Source organism: Taeniopygia guttata, chromosome 4 (assembly GCF_048771995.1).
Source record: "Taeniopygia guttata chromosome 4, bTaeGut7.mat, whole genome shotgun sequence".
Classification (NCBI taxonomy): domain Eukaryota; kingdom Metazoa; phylum Chordata; class Aves; order Passeriformes; family Estrildidae; genus Taeniopygia; species Taeniopygia guttata.
In genome coordinates, this window is record NC_133028.1 from 68,535,287 (window position 1) to 68,554,572 (window position 19,286).

Below are 19,286 nucleotides of genomic sequence, written 5' to 3' on the forward strand. Positions count from 1 at the left end.
TGAAATTCTCAAGCATTTTATTTTATAACCTAGTGTATAAAACATAGAAAAACAAAACAAACAAACAAAAAAAAACCCCACCCAAAAAAAAAAACCTGAAAAAAAATCCCAACAAACTGGAAGTGAACTAAAGGAAGATCTCATCATACACATGTTCCAAAAAGCTTTACCTAAGGGCTCAGAAGCAGTAAACATTCAGCATATTAAGAATGGGATTCAGAACCAATCTTCACACTTGCAGTCTGCAGTTATGGATCCAAGGGCCCGGGTTTAGTTGCTGTAAGCAGCAGCGGTTGTGAGGGCTGGTTTTGGTTGTTTTGTTTGGAATACCTACAGTTCACTTCCAAGCTCACCATCAACCATGCTTAGTTGTCATCAGTGAAGCGAATGTGTTTGCTTGTCTGTTGAGTCTTCTCCAGTCGCATCCTTTCAGCTTTGGCAATCAACTGCAAGCAGGAAAAATTATGTGGAAAATCAGATTTTGCTAGGATTTGATCTTACAATCATGGATATATTCTATCCCTCCCTCCTCCCAACATGGTTGAAGACATGGAAACTGCAATTTCAAAATCCTAAAATACAACCTCATATAGGAAGCTAAAAAAAAAAATCTATCTTTTTATTACATTCATTTTTCTACTGATGTAGGAAAAACAAGGTTAAACCACAAAAAAAAAAAAAAAAAAAAAAAAACAAAAAGAGTGCTTTATGAATATTGTGGAATTTTGATCAGGAAAAACCCCTAGCACACCACAGAAACTTCACACGAACCCACTGAAGAAAAACCACAGAAGCACAGAAACCGCAATAAAGAAACACTAAATAAAAAACCCTCATAAACCCCATACATTATCAAATACACAAACACACTGAAAATACACACAAAACCCATGTGCCTCAAAAAACCCCAAACCCAGGCAAAAACATTCACACTGAAACCACAAACTCACATAAGAACACGCACAGAAACCACAAAATCCCTAAAACCCACACAGGAACATGAAGTAACCACAGACTTCCTGTAACAGCACAAGAATACACACAAAAACACGTACAAAACCCACAAATCAAAAAAAAAATTACACACACAAAGCTTGTGGAGAAACACCACAAACCAACACAACACCACGACCTGAAGGCACAAAAACCCCCCCCAGAATCAAACACATGAACACACTCGAAGGCACATACAGAACCCCCAACTCCCCACTGCCCCAAAGCCCCACCAGCCTCCTTAAAAATAACAGAAAAAACCCAAACCCACTAAGAAGCACCAAAACCAACTCCTGAAAATATGTAATCTGCCAAAAAAATACCCAAATGAAAAAAATTACCAAAACTCAGCCAAGCCTCTCAAAACAACTGCAAAGTCCCAGTACATGAAGAGAACTAGAAGTACATATAAAATCCCCAAATCCCACAAAAATCAACAAAGGCACGTACAGAACCCACAAATCCCATTACAATATACACAAAACCACACATATACAGGAACCACAAACCAATACAAGAAACTACATGAAAATGCACTCACACAAAACACAAAAATGCCATCAAAAATTAAACAAAAAATTAAAATACCCCCACAACCCCCCCCCAAAATAACCAAAATCACCACCCTCTCAAAAAACAAAACAAAACCAAAACAACGACAAAAAACCCAAAGAAAAGCCCACAGCAACTTCTCTGCTGGGGACTACGCAGCCATAGTAGCTGGTGTTATGGGGTCACTTGCACCCCAGGCAATCCAGTGTGCCAGATTTGAAAGAGTTCACATACAAATCAAATTATTTATTATTTCTGCATATGACTGAGTCCTGCACACAGCATGGAGGTTCATGTTGTGCTGCTGCACTCACTGTGGCAGGCAAGATCTGAGGTTTCCCAACCAATTTCCAGCAATAAAAATGACCTCAAGCTTTTATTCTCTGATGCCTAAAAAAAAGCAGTTCAGCTAAAATAGTTCAGCCCTAAGAAGAAGCAGAGGACAGTGGTTTACTCCTTCAGCATATGGGATGGAGAATGACAAACTTGGGAAGTTCTAAGATATGACCTGTCTAGTTCATATTGCTGAGTGTTTCCATTCCAGAATTTGCAAGAGGCCTCTAAGATTTCCATTTTTAGCTCATCAAACCAGTACCAACACCTACGTGTAAGCACCCAGCTACTCCTGAATCCAAACAGGGATCCAGCCCTTCCACAGACACCAGGGAAAGGTGTTCCGGGGTGGCAGCTGTCCCACAGCCCCACAGACATGGAGCAGCCCAGTCTTGCAAGGACACAGCCCCCCAAGCCACCGGCATCATCATCAGGAAGTTGCTGTGCCCAGACATTCCCACCGTCTTCCTTTGCCACTGCAAATTATTCCGCCCTTCCCAAATACTCACTCCCAAATTCTCACCCCCTCGCCAAATGCCTTTCACTTCTACCACCCCTCCCACTCTCCTAAACTTCCTCCTTCCCCCGGTGGAAGGCGTCCAAGGTGCAAAGGAGGCTCAGCATCTCCCTGCAGGAGAGGAGGATCCAAGAGGGAAGCTTGCAGGCACTCACGCCTTGGCTTTGGCAACGGGAGACTCCGACCAGTCTGGAGTTTAAGGCTACAGACTGATGAATTGCTTTAGGCCTGAATAAAGTGGCACTGCCCTAAAAAGCAGCTCTGGCTGGAAGTTTTCCATCTGTATCAGTAAATCACGGAGGTGGTTTCATCAGGCAGTTAAACAGACAAAAGGGAAGATGGATTGGGAAGGGGCAGCAGAGTTCGGAGCAGAGAGGTGACAATCTACCAGGCCTGGGGGAAAGACATTGGACACCTTTTTCATTCCAAGGGATGGCCCGATCTTTTCTGAGGGACAGCCTATCTCTTTTGGACATCTGGTTTATTATAGGAACTATGCCAGAGAAAGTGAAATCTCTACCACTTGTTTGGTTTTGGGCACTGCACCAGCTATCTGCTGCAGTGATCCATTACCATTATCCTGAGGAAAGCCAAAGAGGCCTGGACTTTTTAAAAAACATGAAGAATCAGACTGCCTAAACTCAAACACTGTGTGCTGCCTGTGATGGGATGCAGTCCATGCATTTCAACACCAATTAAAAAAAAAAAAAAAAAAAAAGATGCCTTAATTTCAGTCATAATGCAGCTAACAGGCAACAAGTTCCACTTGAAAATGTTGTAAGGGATTTCAAACGTCATAAACAGAATAGACCTTGACAAGAAAGGCACACTAATGGCACGTTTTACTGAATAGGTTAAATTATGCATTATTATATTACTTCTTTCTACCTCTGAGACGTTGAAAATAAATCACCTTGGAAGTACTGAAGAAAAATTTTCAAATGGGAAAATATTAATGAACAGAAAAATATTTTTTTACTAACCGTCTGTATTTCAGGAATACAGCCTGTCTACAAGCAAGGAAGGGGTTAAGACTTACTGACTGCAGCGAGGCATTCTTGCCCTGATGTTTTGCTTAACAGCGTTAGCATTTAAATAGAATTCCCTGGCTTTGAAGTTCACACCTCCCTGTGTGGCAAGGTGATGGGCAGGGGGAAGGAGCAGGAGTTTGCATCCTTGTGCTGCCAATTGTTAGGCAGAACCGAGACAGTTTGTATTTGCAAGCCTAGATGAGGTACATTACTGCCCAATTTACACAAGCTTGGTCAACAAATACCAATCTTCAAAAGACGAAGAAGAGAAACTTGATAGCAAGGGCTCCTACAGTCAAAATTCAAGTCAAAGGTCTCAGTGGCATCTTTGGTTTAAAAAAGTAAAAGTACATTAAAAAAAAAATCCTGGCAGCAATCAAACAAATGTTCTAAAGCTGTGGTTTTCAAATTCCAAATTCCCTTCCTGTTTATATTAAAGAAAAATGGCTCGAATCAATGCCATTTTTAGGCTTACAAGAAAATTAAATTAGACCTTTGGGCAAATTCTTTATGCACATCTTTGTTTAAAAAAACTCAACTCACTTATCTGCAGGATCTCTGAAAGAACATTCACACAAACAGGATAAGACACAAAAAATACACCTTGTGCAAGATAAGGTTTTGACCCATATGATTGCTGTTCCTTTAGGTCAATGAAATATTTATTTTCCATTTTGTATGGGACAATATTTTTTCCTTAGAGTCCAGGAAACAAAGAGTCTCCAAAGTCAACAACAAATAATTAAGGTCAGATGATTCCGAAGTTTTGCAAGCCACAGCAAAAAAAAAATTCAGGCTAAAGCCAACTCAGAAACCTTATCTGGAATGTGTGTGAAGCAAACCTGGCAATAAAACGTCCGTGAAATACTCTCTGGCTCCTCTCTGTCAAGTCAGGGATCTGACTGGCTTAATCAAGGAACACTTCATGCCTGGAAGGATCTGCTGGGGCTGGAGTAGAGGCTGCAGCCTGCAAGTTCATTTCAACACTCCCTCAGTGCTGCAGCCCCACAGGCATAGCGAGGAGGAGGCTGCAATGTCCCAGTTTGGAACTGGAAGCTGTACAGCCATGGATGCTGGCAGCAGCACCCAGATTTGGCTGGAACTCTGGGAACACACCAGCATTTGCCACAGCACAAATAAAACTGTGTTGATTGTGAGGGAAATGAGATTCACTCTCAAGAAAATTATTTTCTGGATCATAACAGAGATTTAAGAGTGTAGCACTAGACTTGATTTCACTAGAGCACATCAAGACTACTTAGCTTATTAATGAGCTCATCCAGACAGGGTTTCAAAAGAAATCCAGCTTACAAATTAAGTTCAGGCCTTTAGTCACGGACTTAACTTTCTCCAGTTGTCCCTGTAATGACAAGCCTTGCACTTGTCAACTGGAGCAGGACAGCCACACTCTCTACTTTGTGGCTGTAAAACCCTTGCTGCCAGGTCAGTAGCAAGTGATTTAACAGAATTAAATACACAGAGTATCAAACCACGTGGAGCAATGCAGGAACAGTGTCATGTTTTCGGCCGTGGCTGTAGAGGAAAAAGCTGAGATTTGTAGGTTACCTTCTCAGTGCCCCGCTTCTTTTCGCGAGGCTGGTTCAGCTTAGCTTGTCTGTCCACCAAAATCTTCTGCCAGTAACGCTGTTCATGGTCACCTTGGGGGAAAATTGACATTGAGGAGTGTCAATAAACGTAACCACAAGAAGTGGATGAAATCTTTTATAAGGTAAACACTCATGAAAATACTTGTTAGGGAAACCAAACAAGTACTTTCCCAGTAGTCTTAAATTTCCTATCCACAGAAGCCACATAGAGTTGCTCTCTACCTGTCATCAGCAAAAGGAGCTGAGTTTTAGCTGAAGTTTCACCACAGCACACACAGGCCCCTTTGATTTACTGATGTACTCAACCTCTGACACATTTTAAATAGCTACCAAACAAGAGAACAACAACAACAAAAAAGTAATTACTGTTAGAACAATTGAGACTATTTTGTTTCATCAAAACCATTGCCTGGGGACTTCATGAGTTGTCAGGAATATTTGAACAGGGGCAGAAATACAACAGCAAAAAATTCTGCAGCTTTTCTCAGCAGCTACTTTGCAGGGAAGAAGCAGATTGCCACTGCTCCTTCTGGTTTGTGATGTAATTATCACAATGAGAATTTTGTGATATCATTTTGCACCATCTCAGGGTTCATCTTCAGCCACAGGGAAGTTTCTGAATGATCTCAGAAAAGATTCCTGCAAAAGTTAACGTGATCACAGATGCTCACCATCTTGCCAGATGCCAGGCTGAAGATGCTTAAAGTCAAATCCTGAAGAGTAAAATACTACTGGGAAATCTTTAGTCCCTGCTGTAGAGAGCATTAAAGATTCTTTCCTTTTCATCTTTCACCTTCTGCCACCAAGAAAAAACAAAAATCCTTACAGTGAGTCCTTTGTGCATTCCTGGAAAGCTTTTCCATTCTCATTTCAATGAGCCAGTTAGAAAAGAAATAAATCTTAAGACCATGAATGGAATGCTCCTACAGTGTAGTACTTATTCCTAATCTCCTACTACACTCTGATGTAAGGATTCAAAACCAGAGACAAACAAACAGACACAGAGCACACAGCTGTAGAACACAAAATCTGAGGTTATTTCTGGATCTCTGAAACACAGAGCACACGGGAGACAAATCTATCTCCAAATGACATTAGCAGCACTCACTGAGTCTCAAACTTCAATTAACTTTGATATGATCATGAAGGTTAATGCTTCCATCAAAGCTTCTCCTCCTGCAATCCTTAACTGGCATCTACATCCCTGCACCCAGGAGACTGGTTCCTAAATGAGGATTTAGGCAGGTGTGGGGAAAAATACTTAAATACAGATGAGGCAGTCTCATATTGACTGTTTAACCTGTTTGGGTTCTTTTTCCATATTTACAATTTTTGGTGCATATCTCAAATACAAAAGCTTTATGAATACACTAAGTTTGACAGACTTCCTCTTTTTTCTATCCCTCAGTCCCACAAAGAGGCTACTCCACACTTGGCAAACTAATCCAGACTAATACAAGATACAAATTTAGAACAGCACAGTCATTTCAGAAAGAAACAACACACATTAAAATGAAGTTGAAAAGTAAAGCCCTTCTTATTTTGGCCTAAATTATTCAACTTCCTGAAAAGTGAAGATCAATTAGCGGGTAAGTGCTAACACCCACTTTAAGCGTATCCGTGCTGTTAGATCCTTGCCATGTCATTTCACACATATGCTCAGTATTTTCAAGAAAGTCTTCCTTTAAAATTCTTTTGCATTATCAGAATGTTCTAGTCAAAAAGCTGCAAAATTAATTAGGTTCTACAGTCCTTTGCCATTGAAAGTGAAGCAAATCCATCTAAAAATAACAGAATTAAGTTTGTAACAGCAAGCAAAAATCATCATTTTGCTCTGAATGGTGACAGTAATTGCAAAATGAGAAGACTCCCAGAAAATAAAACAACTAAACACGCAATCTTTTTCTCATGAGATGTCTAAATGTATCCATCAATTTACCAGGAATGATCCCTTTCACAGTAATTAAGGCTTCTCCTGTACTTCTATGAAAAAAAGAAGTCTTACCAGTGAGAACTTCGAATTTCCAGTTGTTTTTGATCTGTATTTCTTTGTACGATTTCATGACAGTTTGTGCATCCTCAGGAGTCTTAAAACGGACGTGACATTCAGTGTCCCCCTCCAGCATGTCAACATAAGCCACCTCAGCCAGCACTGCCAGAGCATCCTGTCAGAGCATGAGACAACACACACCATAAATCAGCCTTCAAAAAGAGAACTAAAAAGAGTGACTTTTGACCATTCCATTTAGAGGTCGTTACCATTTTCAAAAAGGTCATGAAGTAGGAGGCAGTAACTGAACTTTGTCATTTAATCAATCAATCCCTTGTCAAAGAGTTTTGAATTAACATATTTTTCCTAAGAAGGTTATAACTGAATTCTGATTTATGAGCCTGCAACATCTACCCATCTATCTCTCATCCTGCACTCCCATTAACAATTTAAAGCAGTAATTCCTGGAAATGTTATGGTATCATTTTACTAATGGATCATCACCCATTTATTTCAACACTGTATCTGATTTTTTTCAAAAGTAAAAACTGTACACGATAACATCGATAGATCTCAGCCTAAGAGAAGAATATCAAACTTCATTCTACACATTAAATGTATAAAAGCAAGCTCATGCATGGCAGATGATTTGAGAAAGGAGCAGTAGTAAAACAACTCTATCTTTATGAAGTGACCTCTGCCTGAAAATTTTCACTGACAGCTAAAGGGAGAAGAGTCACAAATGCTCTTGCAGATGAAGCACTTCACTTGTAATTCCTGCTGTTAGGGAAATTAAGTAGGACCACACATTCCTAGTCAATTTTGTTCACAGCAGGCCTCTCAAGTAAGACGCTTCCATTCAGGAATCACACACTGCTTTTAACCCTCCCCTACCAAGGGCAACCTTAAAACAAAACAAAAATTAAGTGACAATACCATTAAGATCATTTGAGAGCCAACAAAAGCTACTTTCCAGCCTTATTTTGTTATCCCCAAGTGATTGTTTCATGGAAAACTAAAACTAACTTAACAGTTTGTTGGAGCTGGCAAAAGTTAGTAGCTCTGAGGATGAGGAGCACCTTAAGGGCAAAATAAGGAAGCACAGAAGTGTAAATATCAAAATAATATTTAAACTACACTGCAAAGACCTTTCCGAGTTGTGTGGAATGCATCAATGCTTCCATATAACGAAAAATGCAGCTTAGTTCTGGAAATCTGAGAGGAAAAAAGGCCTGAAGCACTGCTTAGTGGCAGTTTGCTGCAGCTGACAGCCCAGTGACACAGCAACACCAGGTTTGGTTGGACTTCTGCCTTCCACAAAGTTATGCAACTAGTGTGGCAAAAAAAAAAAAAAAAAAAAAAAGTATCAAAAGAATTTCAGTTTTCTGCTTTTTAAATACTAAGCTGTCCTGTTACCCACAGCCTATCAGGGTGTGACACAAACTTAAACCAGTAAGGTATATCCTAAAGTCCAAGAGGCCCCTCAAAGGTTACAGGAACAACTTGCAGCACATTGTCTCTGTGTCCCCAGCACTCAGACAGCTGCCTCCAAACACAGGGAGAAAGACCAGGCTGATTAAGCTGAAACCCCACCACAGTGAGATGAGGGTTTTTAGTGAGACAGTCTCTCATGTGGCTTAGGTTTATGTACACACCAAGCTCCACACACTTGGCAAGCAGCCGGTGACTCGAAATGGCCTCCGTGGTTACAAATGTTTGATAAACAGTAGCAGAACTTGCATTTTAAACCATTCCCTCACTGTCCTGAGTGGGCTGGATATGTGCGCACTAACCTGAGTTGAAGTTCAAATTCTTTGCAGCTGTTACCCATCCTAAAGTGGAATTGTGTAACATTAACAGAAAAATTAATAGAAAATACAGGATCTGGAAAAAAACTCTTATTTTCTTTGGAAAACTCTTAATATTTCAATTTCAAAAGGATGCAGCTTAAAACTGCTATTTTCCTTAGAAAGAATTTATGTGTGAACTTGGTTTGTGTCATCACACAAACCTGAAGGTATCTAACCACTTTTTAAATCGAGAAAAATAAGCACTTGCATTAGGAAAAAAAGAGACTGAATCAACAAGTTCCACTGCTGTAACTCTCCTTGAAATGGAGTATTTTGTCATTATAAAATTGTTTCTGAAATAAAGAAAATTGGTTTCTCATGGAGAGAGCATTTTCCTGCCCCCAAATTCCCGTTAATGATAAAAACACCATAAACTTTTACAAGTCCCCACAGGTAGACTTTTATAGCTCTCTTGTCAGGATGACTGGCACAGTGACAAATGCAGAAGACTGAAGAACTCTCCAGCTCTTTTTTTTTAAACCGAAAAGCAACAGAACATTGCTTATTCTCCTCAATGTTTTCACGATAAACTTGACATTGCTCCAAGCACACTAAAAGCTTCGTTTTACTGTGAAACATCCTCCTTCACACTATTTTGCCACTGAAAAATCTACCATTAACAGACACTAAAAAATTTGTACTCAGCTACTGGCCAAATACATAAAGAAAGAAAAAAAATCACTGAGACTGGGTGAAATGGTATTCCATATTCAAACATTTGGGGGGCAGGGTAAGAGGAAAGGCTAACAGCTACCCTGAGGTTACAAAGGCATTACCTTGATCTGCTTCCTGCCCGGCAGGGGCTCGGTGCTAATGATCTTCACAATTACTCCGCTGACAAACTGAGGCCCCATTGTGTTGGCCTTGGCGGGAGGGGCACAATCTTCACTGGCGGCTGGTCAAGTAAAAACGGGGTGGGGGGGGATAGAAAAAAGTTTTTACATTTATCAGGTTGAAAAAATTAAGACATTATGAAAGCACAGAAGTAACAATGTAAACAAGCATCAAATACGGTTACTGCGGTTTGAGGTTTATTAAAAGAAGGATCAAGATTCTCCACAGGTTCATGTCAGTTTTACTAAAAAATGAAACAGCTTCAAGAAAAAGTCTTTGAGACATTTTTACAGGCCATAGGGTCCTTCCTATAAAGACATTTTATATTGTACCAATAGTAACCCCGCAGTTATAGAGTGATTAAAAACATGCAGAGGGCCCACTGGAACATCAGTGTTGAGGTTAGTGAAGAGAAGCACAGAATATTCAGGAAAAATAAAATAAAGAAGAATGATAAACCAGAAATAAAAGTAGAAATTTAACTACAAAGATATAATTTCAAAGCTCTTCTTGTCCCTAGAGCTGATAAAGCCCAATTCCAAGCTGGTTTTTTTAGTACCTGCGGTACAGTTAAATCCAAGCAGATCTGGTCCAAGCTGCAGCACCCACCAAGAAAACTGATTGTTCATTTATGTCTCTGAGGCCTAATAATTACAATTACCTAAATATATCTGTAAGCCTGGCAAGTACTACTGAAATATGCTGAAATCACTTTAGTATTTACTTACATAACTCCCCTAGTACCAAATCCATCTAAGTACAGGGAGGGAGTAACTTTTACTATATGACATTTTGAGAAAACAGCAGCATTTTACAAAATAAAACCTTGTGGCAGTGTCTGTGCAAGACCAGGGTCTTGCACCACTTGTGTTAGCATAGGAGAAACACTAAGGAAACAAGACAAAACCCAAGATTACTTTTGCCATTTTCAGATTTCTGCACACCAGATTCCGTCTCCATTTCTCCCACGGGCTCAGGTTTGATTTGAGACATCGTTTTCTTTAGGGAGGCCATACTGGCTTTCTGCAGAGCCAAATATTCCTGCTTCAAATCCATCCATTCAGTCCTAAAAGCAGCAACACAGACACAAGATATCAGTTGCAAACAAGAAACTGATGTTTCAAGACTTAATGGTAATTTAACAGGTTACAAACAGCTTTAGGTGGACTTGGTGAACAGTGCAGACCATTCTGTTACTGGAAATCTCCCTGCACTTCAGTCAAATTCAATTTTGTCCCTAACTCAATTTCCCAGGACTTTGCAAAAAGCAAAATCCAACAACACCAACCTATCATTCTAACAGAGTGGCTTTCTAATTTGCTTTAAATATTCAGACAGCATAGAGAAGAGTTTGATGAACTGTGTTTTCCACTAGAACTACACAGAGCACAAGCACCGAATTCAGAGTTAATTCAGAGACAGTGAACTCTCAATTCACTGAATTAGTTCAGTGAACCCGCTCCTGTGTCACTATATTAAGAATCAGTCATTCATTTTCTAGAAAAAAAATCATTGATGGAAAATCGACTACTGGTTAAACTCACCAAAAATCTACCTAGATAACGACATTCCTCCCTATTCAAATGGATTTTGGTTAAAAAATACCCCCCCATGGAAGCAATTTATATATTTACATACATTTAACATGGAGATGTTTCTGCAAACAGCGAGAGCTTTGCTCCACAGCAACACAATGCCCGCAGTGCCACTGTGAGAACGACTCATTGTTACCCTAATCTGTGCTATCAAACAAGCTGATAGAGGATTTTTAAAGAGGAGGATATCTTGTGGTAATGGTTTTAGCTGTTAACAGTGACAACTGTATACTTCAAAAAAGCATCCAGACTCGCCCAGGATCATACATTCTCAGCAGAGCAAAGGCATTAAAATAACAAAAGACCCACGTAATGATTCTTGGAGATAAAAAGGCAACACCATCCCATAGCAAGGTTTGGTATAAATACGAGCTCAAGGAGAAACTTTGTGGCTTGCCAAAGGAAGAGATCATGGAGGTAAGTATTTGCAATGCTTATACTCTTTAAACATTTTACCTTTTGCTAGAATTGAATAACTTTTAACCAAAACTCTTGTGTTTGTTGCAGTTTGCTCAGAATGCCGATGGCAGAGGACAAGTTCCGCCGATAAACTTTTTTTTTTTTTGTGGACCCCTTTTACTTTAACATGGAGGTGCTTTCTGTGACATAGAAAAAGTAAGTGCTTCCATGTTTTAGTAGAGGTGAATCCTGATCGCAATCCGGGATTATATATTTTTTTTTTTTTTGGTCTGCACTTCAGTTGAAGATTTTTAGATACTGAAGATTTTTAGATTCAGCAAAAGGAAGTTTAGCTGTGAGCAGATAAAGTGCCTAAAGTTAATCTGAAGCGATTTTTAATTTTCAAGGTCTCCCTTTGCTTTAACATGGAGGTACCTGCTGCCTAAAAAAGTAAGTGCTTCCATGTTTCAGTGGCGGTGGATCCTAATGTTCGAAGACTTCCTACAGGAAATGTGCCTAGATGTTTTTTATTACTGCATTTTTGTTTTATATTTATGTCGTTTTTCCCCTGAAGGACCCCCACAACTTAAATGTGGACGTGCTTGCTTTGGCTCACAACAGTAAGTGCTTCCATGTTTTAGTGGTGGTGAATCCTTTTAACCTCAACACTTTCCTCTGGAAATGTATCAAATTTTAAAAATGTGTTTCTACATAAAGCACAATTTTGCAGCACAAGGCGGCAAGGACCCCCTCTACTTTAACATGGAGGTACTTGCTGGATGCCTAAAAAGTAAGTGCTTCCATGTTTTAGTTGTGGTGACTCCTAAAAGCCCAATACTTGGATTATACGGTTTGCAGAAATTTATACACATGAAGCAATGAAGACTCCTCAATCTTGCTACAGACTAATACTGTTGCTAATATGCAACTCTGTTGTATAAAAATTGGAATTGCACTTTAGCAATGGTGATGGACTGTCAGACATATCAAGACTTCAGAAATAACTTCAATGGTTTGAAATGTGTGAAAATAAAGTTTTAAGCAATAAAACTTTAATAAACTATACAAAACATGCTACTCAAATTTTCCTACAAGTGACAAAAAACTGCATTCTGCAGGAAAACCTGAACATCCACACATTGCACAAACATTAAAAATGTGGTACCACAAAGCAACAAAATTTACAATATCCCCCAGGGTTTATACTTCATAATTACAGTAGGTGTGACAAAAAAATTAGAGGAACTTGTTCTCATTTAGGAGGTCCCTTTACAAAGCCAGCCAACCACTTCCCTAGTACTACTATCAAAGAAAATAAATCTATGATATCACAGAAAACAGGTCATTTATGTCACCTACTTGGAGAGTACCCTGAGGGGGATGACTTCTTCACCCATTTTGTGTCTCTCTTTGTGTTTTTTCTTGTGTTTCCTTTTAGATTTGGAAAGGGATGTGTCTTTTTTATCTTTGTCTTCTTCTACAGAAACTTCTATATTAAAACAGATAAATAAAAACGTTTAATTCAAACATGGATAGTTTAACCATTATTACAAAAAAATCATATTCAATATCTACAGGTTCTTTGCATTAACTACTTCTGGTCCATTTTCATTGAGTTTACTTAGCTTCTTACACTAAATCTCATTTCAATGCACCTTTTCTTATCTCATGCAACAAACGGATCATTAGCTTCTCCCTTTTGTATTTTAATTTATTTATCTGTGTTCCCGAGCTGTCTCCTTTTGCCCAGCCTGTCTGTTTAACCCTTACTTTACTTCACTCAAGTTCTATCAATATGAACTTCTTTGAACTATTTTGACATCTGATTAGATTTCCCTAATTCTTGCAAGTTCTTCCTCATTCCCTGTGCAGGTCCTCTCCTTAGAGTGACTACAAGGTTTAATTTTAAGTGCAGGGAACATTAATATGCCAAAGGTGATATAACGCTCCCACTATATCCATATCCCATCACTCCTCATCCATAAGGGATATATACAGTTCCATTTAATTCATGCAGAGAAATCTAGTTAATAAAAAGAGGTAAGAATCCTTACCATTGGAATCTTTTGGAGCCTCTGTTGTTTCTTCTTTTACTGTTTCAACTTCATTTTTTTCAGCAGTTTTCCTAACTTTTGGAGCTGATGTCTCACCATCTCCCGAGGTGGTTATTTTTCTCTTTCCTGGCCTGCTTTCCCAGGTTACCTCTGAGCTCTCTGCTCTGTCCCATTTCCTCTTCTCCCTTTTGGAGGGTTGCTTGGGAGCCTCAGTTCCCTCCATCTCAGAACACTCTGATGGAGTCCTGTGTCTTTTAGACTTGGGTACTGGCTCTGTTGTAGCGTGAGTGTTTGATTCCTTTGGCTCTGCAGCTGCCTGTGCATTGCTCTCTTTCTTGATTTTGGATTTCTTCTTTTTTTTCTTTTTCTTCTCTTCTGGATTAAAACCACAACATTTAAAACTGCCCATGATTAAACACTGGATTATATTATTTACTTAAGCTGCAAAATGAAAGCAGCACATGATAAACTGGGTTCCCAATCTATGGAAGAGATGCAAGATGTGGACACAAAGTTTCTCCTGGCTGTTTTGAGGAGAGAAATAAACTGAGTCTAAAGCATGGTTTGGAAACCACCGGTTTGATTTCATTTTTTAGTTTCTACTTAACAGTTGCTGGTAGAACAAAGAACTGGTGATAATTGTGAGGAATATTAATGTGACTTATCATCAGTCTTACAAAAAAGAGAGAGGCTGTCTGGGGAAATTGTATTACGCCACCAGAAATGAGGCAAAATGTTTGAGTGATGAGGTTGTAACATAAATCTGGGATACTGGTTTGTAAATTACAGTAGATTTTTCATACCTCAGCCCATACTGGCCAAATGCAGCAAGGTGAATTGTTTTTCTGAAAAGCTTTTAAAACACATTAAATCGAACTGCAGTAACACAGAAAATGAGAATTTTCTCTTCAGAAGCTGAGGCACAAAACCGATCCAAGAAACTTAACACTTCCTTCATCCCAATAACTTAGTACCACTCACCTACTACAGTGTTGTCACTTGAATTCAGTGTAGGAACTGGTTTATTCTTTACTGTTTTGGGGAAAATCCCAGGTTTCCGCGGTGCTTCTTCTGGTGGATTATTCAAAAACTAAAACAAGGAAATCGAGAACCACATAACACCACAAAACCATACTTTCTTTAAAGAGTCTGGATCCAAGTTGAACCCAAGAATCTTTATCACACTTCAATATATAATACTTTCAAATCACATTTCAGCACAGAAAATTAGGTATGACTATGCTTGCTTGATGAAATTTAAACACCATTTTTTGTTACACAGAGACCTTTTTCTGTAAAAGATGCCAAGTGTGGCCAACTAGATTACTCACAAAAAAAAAAAAATAGGCCATTATAGTTCTAAGTCTTCAGGTTATTAATAAAATTAAATCTTTAAAGAATTGTGACATTGATTGTAGGTCTGGAAGCAGGAAAGAGGCGCTAACTCCTGCTAAGCGAAGCTTTTAAATGGTGATATTTTTGGAATTTCTCTAAGATTTAGTGGGTGACCTAGTAAAGAGCACAACATCCCTATCACAATGTGACACCAGGAACAATGTCAGCAACAGAGGCAGCAGCACTCACCTCAATGGCTTTCTCTGCTTGTTCTTTAGTTTCAAATTCAACAAAAGCAAAGCCCTTTGGATCCCCAGTACTTCTATACCGGGGGATACTGACGTAAACTACATTGCCACACTTCCCAAACACCCGCTCAATCCAACTGTGATTGACGTTTTTGGGAAGCAGCTCCTAAAGGAGAAAAAAAATGGAAGTTTGATATCAAAACGTTGAGAGGCAAAGTATCCAGGTAACAAAATGTGACCTGAGAACAGATCTCTAATTATTTATATACGTATAACAAATATATTAAGTATTTAATTTAGATGCTTATCTTCTTCACATGACAAGATACCAAAAGCTCACCCGCAGCTGGATCCCTGTAACACAAAATCTCTTGGTAAATTTAAAACCTTGGAGCAAATACCAGACTGGTTTGTCCCCAACTACCCTCTGCAAAGCACAAGCTATTTTTTTTAAATTGGTGGTAATGCACGAAGCTATCACAGAAAGAATTCCTGCAGTCCGGTAGAGAGTCACTACTGATAAAATCTTTGCCAGTAGCCAATAGGAGCAGAACCTTTTAGGCAGCTTCTTGGATGACAAAGTTGTCTGAATTTTACTTCTATAAAGTCCTTAATATAGCAACAGGTTTTAGCAGCTTGCAGACACCATGTCTGAGTTCAGCATTTCCCCTCCCCAACCACACAGAAATCGTGTCACACCGATTTCTCACTAGACCCAACAGAACACTTTAAATTCACACTCTCAAATTCATGCCTAAACAACAATAATGTCCAAACTATTTCATTTTGTTTTCACAACAAGTTACTGCACTAAAAGGTTCTCCTTGCAGGGAAACACTTACTACATTCAGATTTTCTTTTTTCATAAACTTTGCCATCCTCAGAAAAACATTTTGTTACGTTTTGGCTTTAGGTTGAAAAGCCCGTTACTTTAAGTTTTTTTTCAAGTTTTAATAGTATAATAGTGAAGTCTATGGTAAAGCATACAAAAAAGTCAGAAAATTTCAGAGAAATGTAACTCACCAATACCTGGACTACTTCTACTCTCCCATTGCCACATACCAGCTATTTACAAAACATTTAGCCACACGCTTAAGCTCTGTATGGACAATGTAGCTCATGACTTAGAATATCTTATCCAAAAATGATATAGACAAAGTATTTCACAGTTCTAAGCAGTTCCTGTAACCATGTTAGGAAAATATTCTGTCTGGGACATTGTATTTAAAAAAACCAAAAGCCAACCACCTTTTTTTCCAGACTTTTGTAGAATAAGCAATCATCAGAGCAGATGAGTTCCTCCTTATCTGAATGCGCTGGCATTCCGGCCATGATTATTGTGTATCTTTATCAGAGAAAACTCAGTGCTGTCTGGAAAACACTAACTCAGCAGCTAACAGCTACAGGTACACAGCAAAAATTGTACTTGTCATAAAAAGCAAAGAGAGACAAAGTACATTCCACAGTGGCTTCAAATCTAGTAAAAAAAATTGCCTAGGGTTTAAATAAGCAAAAGCTCAACCACAGATTTCTTGATAATCTACCACTTAGTTGGCTCCACAATGTAACAGCTTTTTCACTCAGACGGGGCAGAAATACCATAGTGAGATGCAGACTTATCCCATCAGCACAAGCTATTTTCATTTAAATTAAGCAGTCATTCCAGTATCAAGGGAGTCAAGGGACAGTGTGCTATTAGGAGGATAGTTAAAATTTTTCAGGTATAGTTCTGCCTTGAAAAGAATGGTGTTTGTGTGTACAAAACCAGAGGCACTTACAGTAACAGATCTTATACACAGATAATGCTGTTTAAAGTACCCTGATAAACTTGGAAATGCAGCTAGATCATGTTTGATGAAGCTAATTTAGTTGCTATTAGAAAGCTTTAAGTACATTCATGTAATTAGTAAATATTTCTTAATACCACTGGTGCTCCTCTAAAAAAGCCCAGTGAACACAGCAATATCTTAGTGCAATGAAACTGCACCTTTTCAGCCTGGGAAGCAGCACGTTGCTCGGCATTTAAACCTATTTAAGCTGGCACAACAAATCCCTGCACCAAAGGAAGCCCTTTCTTGCCACAGCCACCCTCAGCTCTTGTTCACCTGCTTGTGCTTAATTGATTTCTTTTACCTTTGCTGCACAATCAGCAGCAGCCAAGGAAAATCCCGATGCACAAATGGAGTTTCCATAGTTAGGAACAAACAGGCAGGGACACACACAAGTCCAGCCTTACCACATAGACCGTTCGACTGTCCACGTCCTTTGGACACTCGCCCAGAGGTTGCCGTCTCCTGATCCTGGTTCCTTCCAAGTCCAGCTGAAAGCAGGGAGAAATAAGCATTTTCCATGAGATTATTGCTTCCTTCAACACCCCATCAGAACTTTTCCAGCACCAGCAAATACAGAAGGGTGAGATGCTCAATACCTCTACAACAGATGAACTTTTAACTGCCCGAGCGATCAGCTTCCCATCAGTAGTCAATTTTTTCATTTTGTTGAAAGAAACAAGAAGTGATATGTCAACATCTAGGGGGGAAAAAAAGTGTAATTATTAAATCAGGTGATGTGTTCTACTCCACTTGTTTTCTCGTGAAACAACCTACAAGTTGTAAATGCAGTATTTCACCAAGGATTCACAGAAAATTTTTACTGTCAAAATTTAATAAGTACACCTAAATTAAATTTTCTTCCGTGCTAACCTTTATCAAAGGAATTTTGTTCTTTTACTTCTCCACTGATAACTGTTGTTTTTGAAAAGAAAGGAAGAAAAACCCCTTTTCTGATGTAGTTTTACAGCACAAAAAAACATTTGCATTGAAAATATGCCTCTCCTTCAAATACTCATTGAGTATTCAAGCCGGTGCTGCCAACACAGAGGCCCTGCTTGCACCTCAGTTTCAACCAGACACGCTGCTAAAACCTTGCAGAAAATTATGTACCATTAGTCTTAATAAAAATTTAGACAAGCCTAATATCTCTAGAAAATGTAGAAAAAATAATTTTTACTTATTTATTACTTCAGTAACTATTTAAGGGGGCCCTTATAAAAGTTCAAACAACCACATAAAAAATTGTCTGAAGAGACTCACAGTGACCTATAAGCAAATACACAATTTCTTATCAAACTTGTAGAGAGAAAATTACCAAAATACCTATGCTTAACAACATATTTGAGTGACGTTTTAACTTCTACATCTATCAACCCTGGAAAACAAGTACAGTACCTCTGAGGGCCAAATTACTCTTGTTTCATGGCTTGTTCTTAAAATTATACAAAATTGAAAAAGAAAATCATGTCTCCCAGACAGTCATTTCTACCCTGGCAGATGTCTTTATCCTAGAGCTAACAGGACAGAAGAAGAGCAAGAGGAAATAAAATTTTTTAAATCTAGTACTAGTTCTACCTCCTGAGCTGCCAATGCTGATTTCCAGCATGGAACTCCTGTCTTTCTCACGAGAAGACACTCTCCTCAAAATAACCTGTCACTGGTACCAGCAATACAGGCAAGAACAAAGCGAAACTTGAGTGTTTGCTGAAATATACTGAACAGAAACTTACACCCATCTCTGGACTTCTCTATTTGTTCTCGAAGAAATCTGTCTTTGTGGAGATTAACATCACCAAACCAGAAATCCACTTGCTTGGCTATATCTGCCAGCACCTGTTTAACTCTTGACCTCTTCTTCTTCTCTCGTTCCTTTTTCTGCTCCGTGCTTTCTTCTTCCATGGCTTTGTCTCTTGCTGTTTCAGTCTCCATTCCTGTCATTCTGTCAAATGAGACATAAATATAATTTTAAAAACACAAAAGGAGTTATTTCAATGAGTAAATGTCCTTGTTTAATCTTCTGCCTTGTTACCAGAAAAGCAAGTTACTTGCTAAAAAGAGTCTGCAACAACTAAAGCTGAAAAGCAGGTAACTTCCCTCCTCATAAACACATTTATCT

At 38.9% G+C, this 19,286-nt stretch overlaps 1 protein-coding gene and 1 non-coding gene across 6 annotated transcripts in view; one reads left to right on the top strand and one right to left on the bottom strand.

The window, feature by feature from the left end:
• Window positions 1–19,286, bottom strand: part of LARP7 (La ribonucleoprotein 7, transcriptional regulator) — a 22,674-nt gene continuing 3,388 nt past the window's right edge. For 3 of the 5 annotated variants that reach the window (XM_030272136.4, XM_030272137.4, XM_072928887.1), the window contains 12 exons: window positions 18,901–19,109; window positions 17,767–17,867; window positions 17,575–17,658; window positions 15,340–15,504; window positions 14,737–14,845; window positions 13,756–14,130; window positions 13,061–13,190; window positions 10,625–10,773; window positions 9,650–9,768; window positions 7,039–7,198; window positions 4,993–5,084; window positions 1–446 (listed from right to left, as the gene is read on the bottom strand). In XM_030272136.4, coding sequence (XP_030127996.4) covers window positions 366–446; window positions 4,993–5,084; window positions 7,039–7,198; window positions 9,650–9,768; window positions 10,625–10,773; window positions 13,061–13,190; window positions 13,756–14,130; window positions 14,737–14,845; window positions 15,340–15,504; window positions 17,575–17,658; window positions 17,767–17,867; window positions 18,901–19,108 — 1,773 coding nt within the window. In that variant the 5' untranslated portion in view covers window position 19,109 and the 3' untranslated portion in view covers window positions 1–365. The remainder of the gene's footprint in view (window positions 447–4,992; window positions 5,085–7,038; window positions 7,199–9,649; window positions 9,769–10,624; window positions 10,774–13,060; window positions 13,191–13,755; window positions 14,131–14,736; window positions 14,846–15,339; window positions 15,505–17,574; window positions 17,659–17,766; window positions 17,868–18,900; window positions 19,110–19,286) is intronic. The other 2 variants (XM_032748279.3, XM_072928888.1) reach the window with 1 other exon arrangement.
• Window positions 12,604–12,678, top strand: MIR367 (microRNA mir-367). Its single transcript, NR_105657.1, is given in 1 exon segment — window positions 12,604–12,678. It is a non-coding gene; the product is annotated as a microRNA mir-367 (primary transcript).